This window comes from Pezoporus wallicus, unplaced genomic scaffold, assembly GCF_028554395.1.
Source record: "Pezoporus wallicus isolate ANWC-B61680 ecotype Strahan unplaced genomic scaffold, APGP_CSIRO_Pwel_v1 scaffold_7392, whole genome shotgun sequence".
Classification (NCBI taxonomy): domain Eukaryota; kingdom Metazoa; phylum Chordata; class Aves; order Psittaciformes; family Psittacidae; genus Pezoporus; species Pezoporus wallicus.
Genome location: NW_026639923.1, coordinates 2,609,197 through 2,628,799, shown reverse-complemented (window position 1 = coordinate 2,628,799; position 19,603 = coordinate 2,609,197). Strand labels below are relative to the sequence as shown.

At 37.5% G+C, this 19,603-nt stretch overlaps 2 protein-coding genes across 2 annotated transcripts in view; one reads left to right on the top strand and one right to left on the bottom strand.

Annotated features, from left to right (window-relative positions):
* Nucleotides 1–3,671, top strand: GPER1 (G protein-coupled estrogen receptor 1). Its single transcript, XM_057416918.1, has 2 exons — nucleotides 1–443; nucleotides 1,803–3,671. The coding sequence occupies exon 2, from the start codon at nucleotides 2,224–2,226 to the stop codon at nucleotides 3,295–3,297; it is 1,074 nt and encodes a 357-aa protein (XP_057272901.1). The 5' UTR covers nucleotides 1–443; nucleotides 1,803–2,223; the 3' UTR covers nucleotides 3,298–3,671.
* The window catches only part of CUNH7orf50 (chromosome unknown C7orf50 homolog), a 127,498-nt gene extending 107,895 nt beyond the window's left edge, over nucleotides 1–19,603 (bottom strand). Inside the window, exons 1-2 of the mRNA XM_057416925.1 lie at nucleotides 19,546–19,603; nucleotides 18,253–18,398 (exon numbers count right to left, since the gene is read on the bottom strand). Of these exons, the coding sequence (XP_057272908.1) occupies nucleotides 18,253–18,381 (129 nt within the window). The 5' untranslated portion in view covers nucleotides 18,382–18,398; nucleotides 19,546–19,603. The remainder of the gene's footprint in view (nucleotides 1–18,252; nucleotides 18,399–19,545) is intronic.

The following is a 19,603-nucleotide window of genomic DNA, read 5'->3' as shown; positions in this document are numbered from 1 at the left end:
AGGAGGATGAAATGAACATAAGGTACAATAAAACGAGCAAATATGAGAGAAAAGATGCTTGACTAGTAAAAAAGAAACCAGCAGAAACAGGGTTAATTCTAGCCTTATAAGGCTGTTCAGCAGCACTTCAACTGCACACAAATTAGAACAACCCTGGGAATCTATAAAGCTTGTTTTATTGCCAAGGACATGCAGCAAGATCTGCATTTTGCTGCTGTAAACTATCCTTTATTTAAGACATTTTAAAGCAGAATAGACTTTTATATGATGTTTTTTACTGCTGCATCATCAACAGGTGGCATTCGCCACAGCTTTACACACCTAAATGCAAGTTCTCCCGGACACGACTGTTGAAGTTGGCACATCTATTAAGCGTGTACCAGAGCAAGAAACAGCCTTCTGTTGACCGGAGGAAAAATCAGCTCTGCAGAAATGGAATTAAGGTAAAATAAAGTGTTTCACAGTACATGGTTACCTGTAATGCTTGTAATTGCTTGGCTTTTGGTGGCCTTTCAGGTGTAACTAAAACCTGACCATCGACCAACCTTTTAAAATCAACTGCTGAGACTGTTAACTTGTCTTGTATTTAAAGCAGTTTTACTGCCTTATTCAAAAATAAAAGGATGTTACATAAAAACCAACAGCTCACGTCTGACGCCCATCGCTGCTTGAAACAAACACCAAGCTTGCTTCAAATAAGTGTAACTTCATATGGATATTTTAACATAAAGATTGACATTATAATGATGATTTAAAACACAGCAACAGCTACTGTGTACTTATGCCTGTTTCATTAAGAAATAAAAGCTTTGGAACTGATAACCTTTATTTCTTTAAGTGTCTGCTAGCTACTTCTGTTAATAGGAATATATTTAAGCAAACTCAGAGCTGTATTTCTGACTGAAAATATTCTACACTCCTGCTCCATTAGTGGTCTGCTCCTTTTTCTCCCCCAGATTGTAAATTAGCAGGAACTGAGTCATTAAAATGTGGAAATATGCATGAATTTTACTAGTAAACAATTCAACTTTATTATGTTTTAGTGTCATTAAAATCAAGGGTTTGGGAGTAAAATGAAGATTAAAGCAATTCACAATATTTAAAACTTCACACACAGTACCCTGAGTTATAATTTTATCGCTGTTTTATTTGTTTGCGGTGTCTTTTGTTTGTTTTATTCCTTTTAAATAAACTTCCAGCAATCCTTTAAGTCCATACCATTCACCGCATATAAGTAAACAAATCAGATAACTGGTATTTTCCATTCCTATCCGGAAGTCAGTGCAACATAATTAATCCCAAAGAAAAGCAAATTGAGTATAATAGTGTTGGTGTAAATCAATATGCTGCTCGTATTACCTTTATTTCCAAGACTTGACTTTCCTTCCTACTGAAAGCAGGAGGAACCAACTGCTTTTTATCTGTTGCCTTCTCAGACACAGACTGCTACTTCACAGCCTTACAAGATGATGACGAAATAAATATATACATCATATATACATATAAACACACATATATAAACATAGGTAAGGCTTTTTCCTCTGTTGACTAAACTCACTCATCTAATTTTCTCTATTTTTACATTTTCCAATACTGAGAGCACACAAAATTTTTCCAGATCTGCCCTCATGACATACTATAATCTAGAGCAAAATGAAATAATTTTAACTAAACCTTTGTATATATACTCAAACATGATGTTTTCTACAACCTCATCTGTGGATGTTAAATTAGCAGAAGCCTATGGCACGTAGTACAATGCTGGATTATGAGATTAATCATTTTCCATTTACAAATTGCAGGTCCAAGGATGTTCATTGAGTATTAAAAGAAAACAAATGGAGCTAAAACTCTACCTTCCAGCCTGCATGAAGAAATACCGTTGATGAAAAGCTTTTGTTACAGAGACCCAAGTACCATAATGGTAAAAAGATTCCTACATGATTTTAAGGCATACAGGAACTGCAAATTCTCTCATTTGCGATGTATATAGTGTCCTGTAAAAAAAAAAACTTAAGAAATTTACTGTATGTACTGTTATATTTCAATGTTAACTAATTTGACTTCTAAAGAATTTTGATTTCCTAAATGAAAGTGTACATCTTTTTTCAATCCACTCAAAATGCTTACCTTGAACTTGGCTGAAAACAACAAAAACCCTGATTTTTTTGGCATTACCACCAAACTGTGAGTACTAGTATCTTTTCCGCAGATATTTCAACCATGGAAGCTTACTCTGCCTCATTATCACCCATTATATGTAATGGCACAGCTTTCAACCTAAATGGATCACATTTGTGTAATGAAAGCTTATCTTCTAGATTAGCTGATAAATCAGAACACCAACAATATGTTATTGGTCTTTTCTTATCATGTCTTTACACAATATTTCTTTTTCCCATTGGTTTTGTAGGAAACATTCTGATACTGGTTGTCAACATAAGCTTTCGTGAAAAAATGACTATTCCAGACCTTTACTTCATAAACCTTGCAGTAGCTGATCTCATTTTAGTTGCTGATTCTCTTATTGAGGTTTTTAATCTTGATGAAAAGTATTACGATATCACTATTATTTGTACCTTTATGTCTTTGTTCCTTCAGATCAACATGTATAGCAGCATTTTCTTTCTGACATGGATGAGTTTTGACAGATACATAGCACTGGCAAAAGTAATGAGGTCCAACATATTTCGCACTATGCAACACGCTAGAATAAGCTGTGGTCTCATATGGATGGCATCTATTTCTGCAGCACTAGTTCCATTTACAGCTGTGCATTTACAACACACCGGAGAGGTCTATTTTTGTTTTGCAGATGTAAAAGAAATCCAATGGCTAGAAATAACCTTGGGGTTTATTATCCCCTTTGTGATCATCGGTCTTTGTTACTCACTAATTGTTCGAGTTCTTATAAAAGCCCACAAGCACAGGAGTCTTCGTCTGCGGCGACAGAAGGCTCTTCGAATGATTTTTGTTGTTGTCTTGGTTTTCTTTATCTGCTGGCTACCTGAAAACGTCTTCATTAGTGTTCAACTTCTTCAAAAGAAAAGCGAGCCTGTGTCTTCAAGCAGCCCATCCTTCAGACATGATTATCCTTTAACAGGACATATTGTGAACCTAGCAGCTTTTTCTAATAGCTGTTTGAACCCTTTAATTTACAGTTTTCTAGGGGAAACCTTCAGAGACAAACTGCGACTGTACATTGAACAGAAAACAAAAATGTCAACATTGCATCGCTTTTGTCAGGCTGCCTTCACATCTGTCATTCCTGACAGTAATGAGCAATCAGAAGTCTGATTTAGGAGTAGCTGTATAAAACATATGACTGTGAAGTTGTGCAAACAGTGAACAAAATGCTTTCTACTAACAGAAAAAAAGTGCATTTGTGTGTGTGTGTGCATATATATATTAGTATTACTCTACTGAGTATTGAAGGTTTATATTCAAAATGTTTTTATGACAAGACTTAAATGTAGAAGCATGTGTTAGTCAGATTTAATTATGAACAGGATTATTAAAAGCTGAGCACTGAAGGAGCTTTATTTTATATTACACATGTATGAACAACAATATGAAGGGGAATTTTATCGAGGTACAAAGACTCCAGATGTAACCCACTGATCAGAGATGCTACTTTGCTGGTGTATATAAAGTACTTCCACCGAAATAATGAAGCTGCCATAGCAGTGGGGAAAAAAAAAAAATCATTACAACTTATTGACATGGAGATGCAGAAAACATTGATTTTTTAATCCATGTATGTTAAGATAAATTACTTTGCTTAGAAGAACTACATAGTACTATTGTCACTGTATTCTAGCATGTCTTCCATGATGAGCTTTCTCTAAATCTTAATATAATCTAGCGCAGTGGTTAGTTTTCATCTCATAAATGTAATCTACTGTTTACATCAGCACTTGATCAAAACTGAAATCATCTGTAACTATATTGCTCATCACAAAGAATTTCACAGAAGCAAAATGTAATGTTTCATTCTACCTTCTAAGGATTGCCCAAGACAATCTTTCCCAGGACAGACATAATTGGGCCTTTCGCCAAAAAGACCGGTGCGCATATACCTACATTCATATCTGCCTTCGGATTTAAATGCAAGTTACACAAGATCTCTTTACATTTAGCAGCCTGTTGATTGCCAGGACAAACTGCTGTGGCTTCAAAGTTTCATTCTTGCAAAAGAGTATAAAAAATGCTTATGAAAATGACAGAAGCCCAAGCTTTTAGGAAGGGAGAATTTATGCAATTGGGAGCGTTAATTAGTTATTATCAGATCTGCAATTTGTGCACCCTTCATCCTATCCCCAGAAACTACTGGCCTTTCAAGATTTTAAGGTGCATGTTGGTTGCTTTGTTCATCTGAAGATTAATTACACTAAGAAAACAAAGGTTAGCATCGTGTACTTGAAAATGACAGGTTTCAATTTCTGCTAGAAAATAACTTGGGTTTCAATCTGATTGAGGTTTAGCACAAGTTACTGCTGAACTTGTTCAGAGGAAGCTATAAAGTTGCTAGAGATTAGTGTGCAAGATCATTAAAACATCACCTGCTGCATCTCTGAAGTGAACAAACTCATTTCACCTCTGTGCTCATTGAGTTAAGCACCAGAACTCTGCTGAATAAGATGCTTTGTTCTATTTTCAAATGTCATATATGAATTAATTAGCACATCAATGGATTTTAAAGAATTTTGAAAGATACACACAAAACAATAACTAAAGTTACTAAGCAATAAAAAAAAAACCAAAACAACAGTGAAAACAATGATTCCACTCATATTTCTCACGAAATATTTAGAGCTTCCTAGTGGAAGCTTTGGTCACAAAAGACATGACCTATAAACAGAAAGGCCACAAGACTATGACTGAATTTGAAATAGACAGCTAAGATATTCCTGCAAGTGAAACAGGAACTGCAGGGTGGAGTTTGTGGCAACTGCTGATTATTGGCAAGTGACTGCTAATCACAGTCTAAGGAAAAACGTCCTTTAGTCACATCTTCCCTGCAGAACACCAAACAGATCTCCCAAGAAAGGTGCAAGCAATGTCATACCTTCTCTGCACAGGACAAATCACCAAACACTTAGCAAGAAATTCACAGCACCTTGCTCCATCACAGCTGCCCTTCTTCCTCATTATGTCCACTTTAGAATTAGCCACAATTACTCATGTCCTAGTGACTGCCAATGTGTATTAATCACACCTTGAAAGATGGCTATTTTAGACAACACAGAACTGAAGGACTGGATAATTCTCTTGGTAATACAATTCTGTGAAGTCAGACACATCTTCAGAGATAACAGATGTATTAGGTTTGTGTCATCTTGACACTTGCCACAAATAAATAACGTACTTGGGGTTACAGAAATACACTTTCCCTGTTGTAGTTGTTGCTTATTTTGTTTTGATAAGAGTAAACTTCTTTCCCCTCCTCCTTCCTTCCGATAAAAGAATCTGGGTTTTGATCAAGGCTACAGTAGAAGCCCTTTCATCACCACTGTAGGTAACAAACCAAGAAAGTGGCTTTGCTCAGATGTTTATGATAATAAACAGACAATAATATCAAATACCTGGTCATGCATATGAAACTATGAAATAGTTTGTTCCTACGCAATCATATGCAATAATGTCCTGCTATCACAGTGAAATCTAGTAAAGAACAGATTACTATAGTATGAAGAAAATAGTATTTACTCAAGATGAAATGACCTATTGAATATTTAAAACCAAATGACAAATCTAAGCTACCTGATGAGTTTCCCGATGTCGGTATTTTGGTACAGGCTTCTGAACTGTGCCTGAAATGACTAAATTTAAACAATTGCTTTGTTTAAATAAAAAGTACTCTCCCAAGTGGAAATTGCACGCTTCTTCCCAAAAGTTTAGGGGTTTTTTAACAGCAACTATGTACAAAGTAGCATTTACAGAAATGCCATACAACTTTCACATATTTGTATATAGAACATGCTTTCTGCAGCTTATCACCTTGCAGTAACTCATTACCATGGCTTATCTGTGAACCAAAAAGACCTGTGCTTTATGTAGTTTTCTTTAAAATTAAAAAGTGTGCGGAACATTTAAGAATGTTTCTTTAAAATTAAGAAGTGTGAGGAACATTTTCTGAAGCGTAGGCAAAGAGGGAATTGGAGTAAGAATTTTGATATAACTTCTTCACTTTTCTGTCTGGTCTCTCTCAAATTGTTTAAGAAAAGGATTCCATATGCCTCCCTAAAATGCTACAGCGATAAAAACTACGAAGTTTAAAAACCTGTTTATCACAGATGCTTACAATCTTTACTGTAATAATCTATGTCAACTCTCCAGACAAGAAAAGACTAATATTAAGGAAAGCACACAGAGAAAAAGAAAAAAATGAAGAAATAAAATTAAAGAATCCCTCAAACCACTAACTGCTTTTGAAAATAACACCTTAACACAAAAAGGTCTTGAATGCACAAAGTATTACTGAGTATCTAGAAACAAAATAAATTCAACCTGCACAAACCAGCACCAGTCTGAACCTGATGTGATTGAAAGCAACGGTCTTCATTCAGCTGTGTCAAAATGTATGAGAAAAATAGTTATTTGAGGCCATTTAAACATATTAAAGAGAGCTGTAACTCTGTATCCTTGTAACAATATTGGGAGTACACACTAAGTACTGACTGTGCAGACACAACACATCCACACCTAAAAAAACCCCCACAGTCTGCCTAAAGTTAAAGCTTGATCCATTTGTGCAAAGTGCTCCGTGATGTGAGGGCATGTGAAAGCCAATTTGAAACAACGAGTCAGGCAATCCCAAATTCTCTGCAAGATTTTGACATAATAAAGACAACATGTGAGAGAAGTCACTCCTCTCTTCTCCACAGAAAATGAGGACACCGGCATTCAGAACAGCCAATCCACCAATCCCAAAAGACAAGACAGGCTATAAAAAAAATAACAAAATTAACATCAGAATTCTTAAAACATTGTTTTCTTCAATACTGTTTCTAGTAAATGAAAAAGATACAAATTCATCTTCTATTTCCCCAACATAATCTGACATTTCTATTATTAATCAAAAATGGCTTATCTGTTATAGGAAATCCATTCTAAATTTGCAGAGGCAAGCTCATAAGAAAACATTGAGCACAAAGTTTTAACAAGGAAATGCTTTTAGAATTATCTGTGTTTTAAACAGAATTCACTGCCTGTACAGTGCAGGCTCTAATCCTTCTTCCAGGCATCAAGTCGTGTTAGAACCTAATGGAATTTTTTCCTGTGGAAGGATTTTGCTGTATTCTCTCAGCTGTTTAGTAAGATTGCAGAAGGGAAAAGGTTGTCTGAACAATTTTAAATGGTTAGGATCATCACATTAAAAAATGCATTAAAAAGTGGTTTACCGTAAGTAAAAGCATGTCAAGTTCAACCCTGATTATCATTTAATTCCATGTGAACTTGTTTCTGCATTAAGCAGAAAAAACAAGTTTGTGTATGAAGAAGGCAGGTTTAAATTTTAATAGCTATTCATGAAGGTGAACCAATGAATTAATTTGATTTTGACTGAAAACAACAAAGATCAGGGTTTGATTTTAATTTAAGGGACAGCATCCTTCCGTTCCACTCCAAATGTCTCATTCAGACCATCAGACAAATATTTTAAACTTTCATCAGAGAAGAGCATAGGGACAAATTCCTTAATTCAATTGATTAAATCTTTGCAACGTAATCTTACATCTGAAATGTAAGTTTAGTCTTACATTACCATTGACATCTCCAGCAGCCCCGTCAGTCCTCCTTCAGAGACTGCTCATGTTAAGAAATTATTATTATTACCTTCTGCTTAATAAATATGTCACTAATAAACCATTTCCACCTTGGAATTGCACTTTATCTTACTTATATTAAGTCTGCAATGACAGAGGATGGGGAACAAGTGATTTTTAAGACATGCATACAGACCATCTTTTCTGTACACTCTTAAGCCCTGCTGCCATGGAGGTATACTGCGGTACATGCCCTGAGCTATGTTTTAAAGAGAGACACGCTAGATTGGAAAACCTGAACACCCTCCATTCCTATTTATAATTTAGGTGTCCTTTCCTCAACAGCATTGTCCAAACTATTTATTCCACATTGACATATGATACACCAAACTTCCAGCCTCAGCTTTTGCCTTCCTTTTAGATTTCCATTCCATCTTATGGCAGCATGACACAGCCAGGAGCTAAGAATAAACAACTGCACACTGAGCCAGCCACCCAAGATGACAACAAAAGAGTAATTCCTCCTCAGGACTTCAGATACTCCAGATCTGCTCACTACTTCCAACCCAGCCTCTTACATGCTACTTTAGTTATTTTACTTATGTCCAGTGAATTCCACTACAAAATTTAGAGGTGGTTTTCTAAGTCTCATAAAACCTGTGTGAGACCATTTAGAATGGCTTTTGAAGTTGTTCAACCCCAACGACAAAACCACATTCAAGTTTCCAACCTATGATCTCAAATTGTTCAAACAGTCTGCTACAGATATATACAGAAGTTTTAAAGTTCTAAATATGCATTGCCAAAAAGCAAACCCTAACTTTTTTAATATACCTACTCTAAATAAGCCTTTAATGCAGCAGGGTAAGCCTTTCCAAAGCAGCAACTTCGCTTACAAGACCCAGCTCTCTCAACCTGCAAGCAAAATGACTGAAAAAGTTTTAAAAACCTTTTCAAATTGCATGGAATGTGTTTTCTTTATAGACTTCAGAAAAACTGTGAAAAAAAGACATACTAAAGAAACAGGAAAATTATTGGAATAGTGCTACATTATCCTTAGAAATTGAAGTTAAAACTAATTCTACAGAAAGAGCCTGGTGGTAGAATTGCCTAATAGTGGTGGAGATAAATTGGCTTTCTGCCTCAGCAGCAAAAACATTTCCTTTCCTGGGCATTCTCTCAATAGAAACGATAATATAATGACAAATTATTTTCTTCCTTTCATTCTCTCCCCATTCAGAGCTACAAAAGAGAAACAGCCTTTACCTGACTGCAGTAACCTGTTAACTCTTGTGTTCCAGTACTTAGTTATGAGTGAAGTGCACACAGCAAATGGAGAAAGAAATCAAGGCAAGAGCTCACTTAAACAATGTGATTAACATCCGATGACCGAGTAGTAAGACAAGAAGATAATACAAATAGTGACACCTGTAAGAATGTATTTATAAACACACTTGGTTTTCAAATACGTACAGTCAAGAAGTGTTACTTCTGATATTAAATGCTTACAATTCTTACAACAGTGAGAAATGTGATGCTACTTTTGTATTGTAACGTAAAGATGCCTGATTCTGCATGGCCCGTTGAACGCCGTGTGATTAGAAGCAGACACTTGCTGGCAGATGTGCTGCTAAAGATGACATCAGATCACAGAGGCCTCATGGCACACTCTGTCCGTAACAAGGGGTCCACAAGGATCCCCTGCTAGATGTGTGCTCTTCTTGACTCTCTGATACAGCGTAAGACCTTTTGGGTCTTGGCCAGATGATTTTATTACAAGACTTATGAAAACAAACAATCAAAAAAACCCCAAACCCCACAGGTTTGTTAAAAATGGGTTTAGGAAGTCATGGAGCTACAGACTTGGACAATGGAAGATAAGCATTTCATAATAAAATAGGAAAACCTTGCCTATTCCAAAGGTAACTAGAAAAAAAGAACCAGCCAATGAGGTACTTAAAGGCTCCAAAGTCAACAGCGAGTCCCACTAAAAGGCCATGACTGATTTCAGTGAGTTTTATATTACAGCTCAGTGTAACAGTTCGTAACCACCTAGTTATTTTACAAGTGGGTAAATATTAATAACTCCCATTTATGATTCCGTATGTAAAGGTAGGATAGAATGACAATTATTAGAAACATGCATACTTAAGATTTGCTATCTCCTTTATATAACCCTCTCTGCTCCCTTTTTAAGCGATGCAGCTCTAAGTCTTCCGTACATTCTCTGAACAACTTCAACATTTCAGACTGTAAGATGGCAGAAGCAGAGTTTTGTCTTCCCTTGGGTATACATGCTGTTTGCAAAAGCCTGGTTTACAGATGCAAATTATTAAGATAATGCTGAGAAATTTAATAAAACATTAGTTAATGATCTTCTGTTCAATGTCCTGCAGAACTCTTGTGGGATTCAATTAGAAACAGGTAAATGCATTCAAAAGAGAGAGTCTGGTTCTTTAAGCAAGAGATTCCCCTGTCAAATACCTTCATGCTTATACCGTCATTATTTCAGGCAGCTTCTAAAAGTCAAGATGAATTTTCTGTTCTAATTACCTGTTGGATGTAGCAGACAAGCACTTTCCAATTATGGATTAATGTCTGTGGCTTTGATCTAATACCCAAGGGCCATTTTATCTATGCTGTAATTTATTAACATACATAGACTAATCTTTCCTGTGGTTCACAATATTAGATCAAAACAGAAAAGGTATTTTAGAGGAGGAAACCTCTGGTGAAATCTAGTTTCTCATTCATACTGTGGAAGCAGCTATCATCCCCTCTTTATCTGATCCAAAACCAGTTGTTTTAAACCGGTTCCATTAACACACAATGATCTGTACTTTATTAAAATCCTTATACCAGACTCCCATATTGTTTAAAATAGAAAAAGCTATCATTCTGTCAAAGACGGGGAAAAAACAGCTGCTTTTTAGAATAAGCATATTTTAAATATCCAAGTCTGTCCTATTTGAGGCTTTTTTTGATAAATTAACATTTAAAAAAATAGTACCAAGAACAATAAAGAGGAAGTAACAAATACACAAGAATCAGGCTTGCATTAATCTCTTATACTGTGCATACTTCCAAGTTTCAAGCCCTGTCAAGAACCTACCTCTGAGTGCCTATTTCTCTGTTCTTTATCCTCTATCAGAGTGTAGCAAACATTTATCCTTTCAAGCTTACAACTTAATTTCTTGCCAAATGGAATACATTTTGTGAATTCAAACATGTAACGGGGCTTTATTTTTTTTAACTGAACTTACAAATATTTTGAGGGTTTGTGCCAAATTTTCTACATTCAGCAATTTGGGTGTTTTCCAGCCATTTTCATTTATGATCTCTCTCTATGATGAGTTGGAAGTTATTAACACAGAACCCCCCAAAAAATCATAACTGACAAGAGGCAGAAAATAGTGTTGTCACTGGATGAGCTGAGCGACCTGCAGTCAAGCAGACCTACCCTCTGCTCCTTACTCCAACAACTGCTAGACAACTGTTACTCACCAAATTCAGCCTACAGGTGGGAATCCTGTGCTGAATTTCCATTTTGTGAAAGTATTTGCAGCTAAGTCATGAAAGCAAAGATTTATACTGGAAACCTAACAAGAACCATCAAGGAAGGTCTCAGCACTAAGTAAAAAATAGGGGCTGAGAGGAAACATCAAGTATGTGCTCCAAGAAGAGAATGAAGAATTTCCCTTCTTAATAGCAAAGGAGGGACGGTTGTGTTTCACCACCAAACTCACTTTAGTACCTTGGTTATATTAATAAAAGTGAAGAATTAACTTTCAATGTCTACAGATTAAGGCAAAACCCCAGAATGAGCATGAAACTCTCGCTGGTTAATATGTAATGAAGAATGCACAATTCCTTTAAACAAAAGTAAGAAACACACCACATATTGTTTATACCGAACACAGTTGGGGACGTGAGCCTTTCGCCTGGGAAAACCATCTTCAAAGTAGCAACTGTTTTCCCAGCTGTGAATACTCTTTCCTGGGAAATCTGTTCCTACCGTTACAAAAATAATTTTCAAAGGAATGTAAAATTATTCAGCCTAATCTATGCATATCCATATTTCAGCCACTGTTTTGTACCTCCTTAGGCTTGCCTGTTTACAAAAGGCCTCCTATTCTCTATTAACACTATATTGTGTAACAATCAAATTTACCTCTTTTAATAACTAAATAAACGTATGGCTAAATTAATAAGACTATTTAAAGCAACTCTATCAATATTCTGATGGAAAAGTCTTCACCAGAAACAAATGTTTCAGTCCCATAAGCAGCTCTACCCTCAAAGTTTGGGTGGGCTTTTTTAATTTTCTTTTTCCTCATTTTAGAAATATTGCATAGATAAGAAAGCAGACAAACTATCAAGTAATGTGTCACACAGTGAGTCAGAAATGCCAAATGAATTTGTAGCTTCATGACTGTTTTTCAACTATCATGAAGGCCATCATATAGTAAGGCACTAAGAAGCCAGTGGGCCAGCAAACAGTAAACTTGTCTACGCAAGTAAGAAAAACCTTACAAATAAACCAAGAATAAACGTTCAACTGAAAGACAGCCCAAGGAAAAGAGAAATAGGCTCAACATTTCTATTACAGACTGATCAAAACCAGCAGACTAACAAGAGCACACTAATGTCCATACTGACATTTAACTTTGCCGTTTTGAGAAACAGCTATCACCCACCCACCCCCCTTTATCACCAGACCACTGCTAACTGCTGATGCATCCTTACATCAGGCATCGGAGACGGGGGGAAAAATATGAAAGATTATGTCACCTTCTCGTCATAACATGGACAAAATTCTATCTGTGTGTTAGAAATACTTCAAAGACTGTCAAAAAGACAAAACAAGATACTTATTTTATGGGGTTATGCAAAATAAAATTAACTTTTTGGAATTTACTTTCCTTTTTTCAATATTTAATATCCTTTTTCTACATATGTCTTACACAAAAATAATAACCCTGCATAATGTTCTTTACTGTGAAGGTGGTGAGACACTGGCACAGGGTGCCTGAGAAGCTGTGGCTGCCCCATCCCTGGCAGCATTCAAGATCAGGCTGGATGAGGCTTGAAGCAACCTGCTCTAGTGGAAGGTGCCTCTGCCCATGGCAGGGTGTCGGAAGTGGATGAGCTTTAAGGTCCTTTCCAAACCAAACCATTGTGTGATTCTGTGATAACACTAATGCATACAGCAGAGGATTAAGCCAGTAAAGCAAACAAAACAAATTCAGGAAGTGTTGATAGTGGAATTGCAATGCAAACAGTTGCCAAAATACATTTTTAATGCATACAAGATACAGCTAATATTGATAGCCTGGTAACCAGAAGAAAATCTTGCAACATCACATTACATTGTAACTTTATGGCATTTTTTAGGATTGGAAAATACATAGCATGTTATTTTGATGCTTACAAGATAAACTTCCCATTAACTAAAGAAAAATAATTAATGGAACAATAAGGGATTAGTGAGTTTGTTTGCAAATCATCCACAGCTCAATATTTCAACAACAGGCTTTGATACGAATTAGTGGGTTGTCAAATAAATAAATACACTTTCTGATGATTGCTTTACAGTATCTGCTCGATGGAGTTTGTAGCATGAATGCCTGGTTTTCATTTATTAAACATTCAAATTACTACCCCAGTTACCTCATGACAAGCAGCATTAGAGATCGTATCAAAGTAATATTCCCAGCTATTCCACCAAGCTCATGCCAAAACATTTATGTCCACAGCTTAAACATAATTTTATGGGGTTCTCCACCACTACAAATAATGACTTTAAAGAATCATTTTCCTGTGGTTTGCTCTGCTGTAGTACTAGCTTAGTAACTCCTTATTGGTCTTTCTGATAACCTCAAAAAAGCTGAATAGAAGAACCTTTTCACTACAAATTTTGTCATTTTCCATTTAGCAAACAGATCTTCCTGTTTGGGCACCTGCACACAAGCCCTCTGAGTAAAGAAAGACCATGAGCTACTTGTTTATTTGCCATTGTTTGTATTATCTGTATGGAATCTCAAAAATTAAATTCCTTTCCCACTGATTATGCCTTTATCTGGGGAAAACGTTGATTCCTCCTCCTCCTCCAACCATTTGCAATGCTGATAGCAAGGAACATACAAGGAACCCACTGACTGTATGAGCCTTATCTAAAGTACCCTTCAACCAGGATTTGATTCATAAAGACTGACTGCCTCTTAATTAGTGTAACTTTCCTTGAAGTTTACCAGACTAAATTAGGAAAAACAGGAAATTAATATTGTTTTCTATGGATTATAAATTGCCTAGTGGATGTTCAGCTCTAGAAGAATTTGTTACTGTTCTGTGGAAACCCTGCAGCTCTGAAAACAACAACTGGAGAAACAAGATTTCCCCTTAAAATTATAAGGTTAAAGGATCCTTTGATACAGTGAGGTCATTCTGGGTATAACTCAAATAGCCTTCATAAAAAGAGCAACCACATGTTGTTCCCTATCTACAGTGTTGTGTCAGTAGTGCTGTTTCAGTAAGTTTTGTGGCACTAAGGCAGCTGAAATTCTGAAAAGCGACGAAATCCATAAACAGAAGCCAGACAAGGGAATTGCAAACAAGCACTTCTAATGCTTTTGTTATTTCAAGATGACATGTTAACAACATCATAAAGATTTTTTTTCAGAGAACTGAGACAACGTTGATTTGTCTCAGACAAGGTCCTTCAGAAAGTTTTTCTTTCAGAAGCCAGTATTTAACTTCAAACCACCAGTAAAGACGGCACATTTTAAATCTCTCTTCTTTATGCCTGTGTCACTTGACAAGTCAAAAGAATAAATGTAAACTGTCAGAAGGATTAACATACAAGCCTGTTAGTAAACTACAAAACCAATGAAAGGAAGAAAGTAAAACTGATATCCAGGCATTTAAACAAAACAAACAATAAAAATCAATGTTTAAAATCCAAGGTTTATTGCCAAGTAGCTTAATAAAACAGTAACATTATGAAAATGTCAGAATAAACACAGGCCTGAATTAAGTTTTAAAACTTGCATTGCTCAGCTCCATTAGACATGTGTCATTTAAAACTGTGGGGCTCCAAGATCATTCATGAAAACATTTATATTGGTCTTGAATTGCTCATTGCTATTTAATATAAACAGAAGAAATTGAGTAGATGAAAATCAATAAAACATCAAGATTACTCTGAAAGGTCAAGCTGTTCCAAGGAAAAATGCTTTGGTCTTAGGCCGGTAAGAGTTTTTGAAACAAATTTCAGGAAGGAGTGACCAATGTAGACTAAATCCAGTCACTTCAGATACATTTCAACTTGCCTGCCTGCAGCTCTATAACAAAATCAATTAAGAGATTTACATTTTCCACTTTGGAGACTAATAAAAGTGCTGTACTAGAATAGGAAAAAAAAGTAAATCACAGGAAAGTGACTTAATGAACCAGTGAAAGCTCTCTCCCACCAAAAGCAATGTGTCTTATAGATATCTTTTGAGGTCTTTCCATCACATATAAGACTCCTCAAGAGAAACTGGAGTCCACCCATCCTTACTTTAAGAAGGCCAAAAAAGTTTTCTTTAATTCAGCTGCCGCATTAAAAGTCAATCACAGCTCATCAGAGTCCAGTCATCATGATTCAGGAATTTCTGTAAATATATCAAGGTTCCAGTTTATTTTAAAGTAACAGAAATAAAATTAAAGTAAGGCTGCAAAATAAACATTCTCAGCAGTTGCCTTAATTTTTGTTCCAAATTTCTTCTTTGGAACCGTCCCGACTAACCGAGCATATCACTGCAGCCTCAGAATGCCTCCTGATCTTCCTGTACACACAAACCAATTTTACCTTGTTTTATACTACGTTTTCATGCTGTCAAGGTTTGGCGACCAAAAGCATTTTGAAGCATAACTGCCACTGTGACTTAACTGAGTACATCACCCAAGGCTGGGAGCATACATCCTGAACAATCATCATAAACGGGCAAAGAGGTAACTTCCATTAATCATTTCTGAAGTAAAATTGTTTTAAGATCTGCCTAAACATTTTTTATTCTCTACAGCCATTTCAAACAAAAAAGAAAAAACTGGCCTACTAACTTACACTTTATCAACAGTTACAGCTTATAAAGCTGACGCCAAAAAATGGCTTGTCATAGACCTTATATGGTACTCCCTAAAACTAACATTATATACATGTTTAAGCCACCCACTGACACCAACTTTTATAATCCCAGGAACTGTTGTGCCTAGTAGTGTTCCCCAATAGTATTAAGGATTCTCCTTTGCATTTCACACTTGCTTTTTCTTTCGCAGTCCTACAGTCTGCATGGCCAACAAAAACTAAGGGGGGGGGGGGGGGTCCAAGAATTTATCAGTTGACATCAGATGGTCCAAAAAGGTCCCACTTGCAAAGGGTTTGAAGCCCAACAGGGACTTTTTCTACTTCTACATGAAATTGACACAAGCAATATATTTTTAATTTTGACATTTCAAATTCACACTGGTTTATGCTAGAAAATAATTCTCATGCAAACTGAATTATAGTACTGTGAACCTAAAGTCCATAATACACACCCTACATAGAAAATGAGAAACATTCCCTTTATGTAAACACCAGATTTCCTATTTTTGCTATGATATAGACAAAGGTGCAATCTTTTCCTACTTAAGAACATTTTTGCTGAGTTCATAACTGCATGAATTCACAGACCTCTGACTATCTACTGCCAATAGCTTGGCTGTTAGTATACTACACTTCACAAACTCTAAATGTAATAGCTAGAGATGCTTATGCATGAAAAACCTCTCAAAAAATATTCCTGCCAATGAACTTTATTAAAGTCTAATAACAAAATAAGAAGTACTACCTTTTAGTTATATAGAATCATAGAATAGTTAGGGTTGGAAAGGACCTTAAGATCATCCAGTTCCAACCCCCTCACCATGGGCAGGGACACCTCACACTAAACCATGTCACCCAAGGCTCTGTCCAACCTGGCCTTGAACACTGCCAGGGATGGAGCATTCACAACCTCCCTGGGCAACCCATTCCAGTGCCTCACCACCCTAACAGTAAAGAATTTCTTCCTTATATCCAGTCTAAACTTGCACTGTTTAAGTTTTAACCTGTTACCCCTTCTCCTATCACTACAGTCTCTAATGAATAGTCCATCCCCACCATCCCTATAGCCCCCCTTCAGATACTGAAAGGCTGCTATGAGGTCTCCATGCAGCCTTCTCTTCTCCAGGCTGAAGAGCCTCAACTTTCTCAGCCTATCTTCATACAGGAAGCGCTCCAGTCCCCTGATCATCCTCGTGGCCCTCCTCTGGACTTGTTCCAACAGTTCCATGTCCTTTTTATGTTGAGGACACCAGAACTGCACACAATGCTCCAACTGAAGTCTCACGAGAGCAGAGTAGAGGGGCAGGATCACCTCCTTCGACCTGCTGGTCACGCTCCTTTTGATGCAGCCCAGGATACGGTTGGCTTTCTGGGCTGCGAGCGCACACTGAAGCCGGCTCGTGTTCATTTTCTCATCGACCAGCACCCCTAAGTCCTTCTCCGCAGGGCTGCTCTGAATCTCTTCTTTGCCCAACCTGTAGCTGTGCCTGGGATTGTTCTGACTCAGGTGTAGAACCTTGCACTTGGCATGGTTAAACTTCATACGCCTGGCATCAGCCCACCTTATGATCTCAATTTACCTATACATCTCATGATAAACAAACAACAGCTTTTCACATCTATTTTATGTTAGGTCAGGAAACCTAAGAGAGTTTTTAAGACCATGACTTAACATCACCTTGAGAATTCCTGAGAAAAAGTCCTTTGGAAGTCCTTTGCCTTCTCTTCTCTGCTTCTTGACATTATCAAGCCACTTCGTATTTCTTTGATCCACATTCTACAGTAACCACTCAGAGCAGCAGAACTGAATTACCCTGTTTATGTACCATTTTCACCACAAAAAACTTACAGCTCTAAGTTCCCACTTAAATAACAACTCAATATTGCTAATTTCATGCTTATAAAATTAATTCATAAAACGTTCAATAACACAAAGAGACTGCTGACACCTTCTGGCCACTTGACATTCTGCCCAAATATCAAGAGGGTTTCCAAGAAAATATCTTTCATGTTTTTCCAGCCGCTCAGGATCACATGAAGACTTATACTATGCCTATACTGCCATATGACAGTTGCTTCAAGTCATTTAGTCCACCGTTCCCCACATTCTCTCACTCATTTTCTCACAGAAGCATCCAAAGCAAACACGTACAACCTGATACAACTGATACAACCATATCTAGATTTGGCTTAATTTATCTTCACCTTTTAGATTTCGCACTGGGTATATTGCACCAAGGAACCACTGCAACTGAATCAAACAGTACATTCAGCCTCAGTACTGGATCCTGAACCCCTCACATCACAGGTAACAATACCTACATTTTATTGAATTAAACAGTCAAAAATGGGAGAACTTACCTGCAGGTTTTGTTTTTTTTTCTTTGGTTCAGTTTCTGATTCCATCTCTCCCTTTTGGGCCACACACTGCTTTAGCTGTTTTCTTTTTTCTGCTTTCTTTTTCTTTTTTTCCACATTTGTTTTCGACATTCTAAACCAAAACTTCTCTGTAACAGAAACCACCAAACTCGAATTAGAACCCTTTTTTATATTAAACATCAATCTTGTATACAGAGTTATAATTACACTGGTGCGAGAATGATTTGTGGCCACTTAACTACAAAACACACATTTGCACTGAATTTTTATCCATTTTGGAGAACTTCCATCCTGTTTCCTTTAGGAATACAGCATAGTTAGGCTACTGTAGAACTAGAATGTCATTCTCCTGTAGAAAACTCAACACAAACCGTCCTCTCAAGCCCACTCTGTGAACACTTCACTGACCCTCTTGGCAGTAATCCCCCATAACAGATGCTGTGCTTGCTGCAGGTTACAGCACATCACACTGAACTGTTTGATCAGTTGTTCACCTCAGGTAACACCAGTCAGACCTCTCCGCAAAATTAATACATGTGACTTAGTCACAGACACCTCATTAATACACGTGTGCATACACACATACCCACAAGCCAACAGTAAGCCTACCTGATTACTAAACAGATAGCTTTAAACCGTAAATTCTCTCTGAAACTTCAAGTTTTCCTGGGTTTACGTAGATTAATGGGGAAAAGCATGCCTAAATAATTACGTCTTTTATCTTTCACTTTACAATGACTTGAGGGCAACGGCAAACAGGAGCTGTAGAGAACCTGGTTGTAAAATCGGGTCTAGTTGTAATGGCATATTACTTCTCTGAAAGAAGATCTGATTTCAGGGGCTTCCAACAGCTGCCCCAACACAGTTGCTTTCTGTGTAACAGCATACACACAACAGCTGTCTCCATCACAAGTATTTAGCTTGAAGCACGCTCTGAAAGATAAACCAGCCCAAAACCCAGGCACCCATACAGCCTAACCCTCACAGCAGGAGGTGGTAACAGCCTGACGAAGCTCGACCCCGGCACCTCCACCACAGGGACACTTCAGGCACGACATGCAGCAAGGCCGGGCGGGAGCAGGCCCCAGGAGGCGCTGGGGAGGCTCCGAACCGCCGCCTTCCCACCCCAGGACCCCGGGGCTGCGTTTCCTTTCCTGAGAAGCGTCCCTCCCGACCCCCCCATGCGGGACAGGGACACCCTCCGCCTCATGGCGGCCCCGGGGAGTGCGGGACACCGGGCACCCTCCTTCTCCCTCACCCGCTCCCCTCACGCACCTCACGATCCCGCCTCCTTCGCGCATTTAACCGAGCCCCACGCTTGGCGCCGCGGCCA

Excerpts from the sequence above, each read along its gene's own strand:
- GPER1 (XM_057416918.1), top strand. The coding sequence starts at position 2,224 with ATGGAAGCTTACTCTGCCTCATTATCACCCATTATATGTAATGGCACA.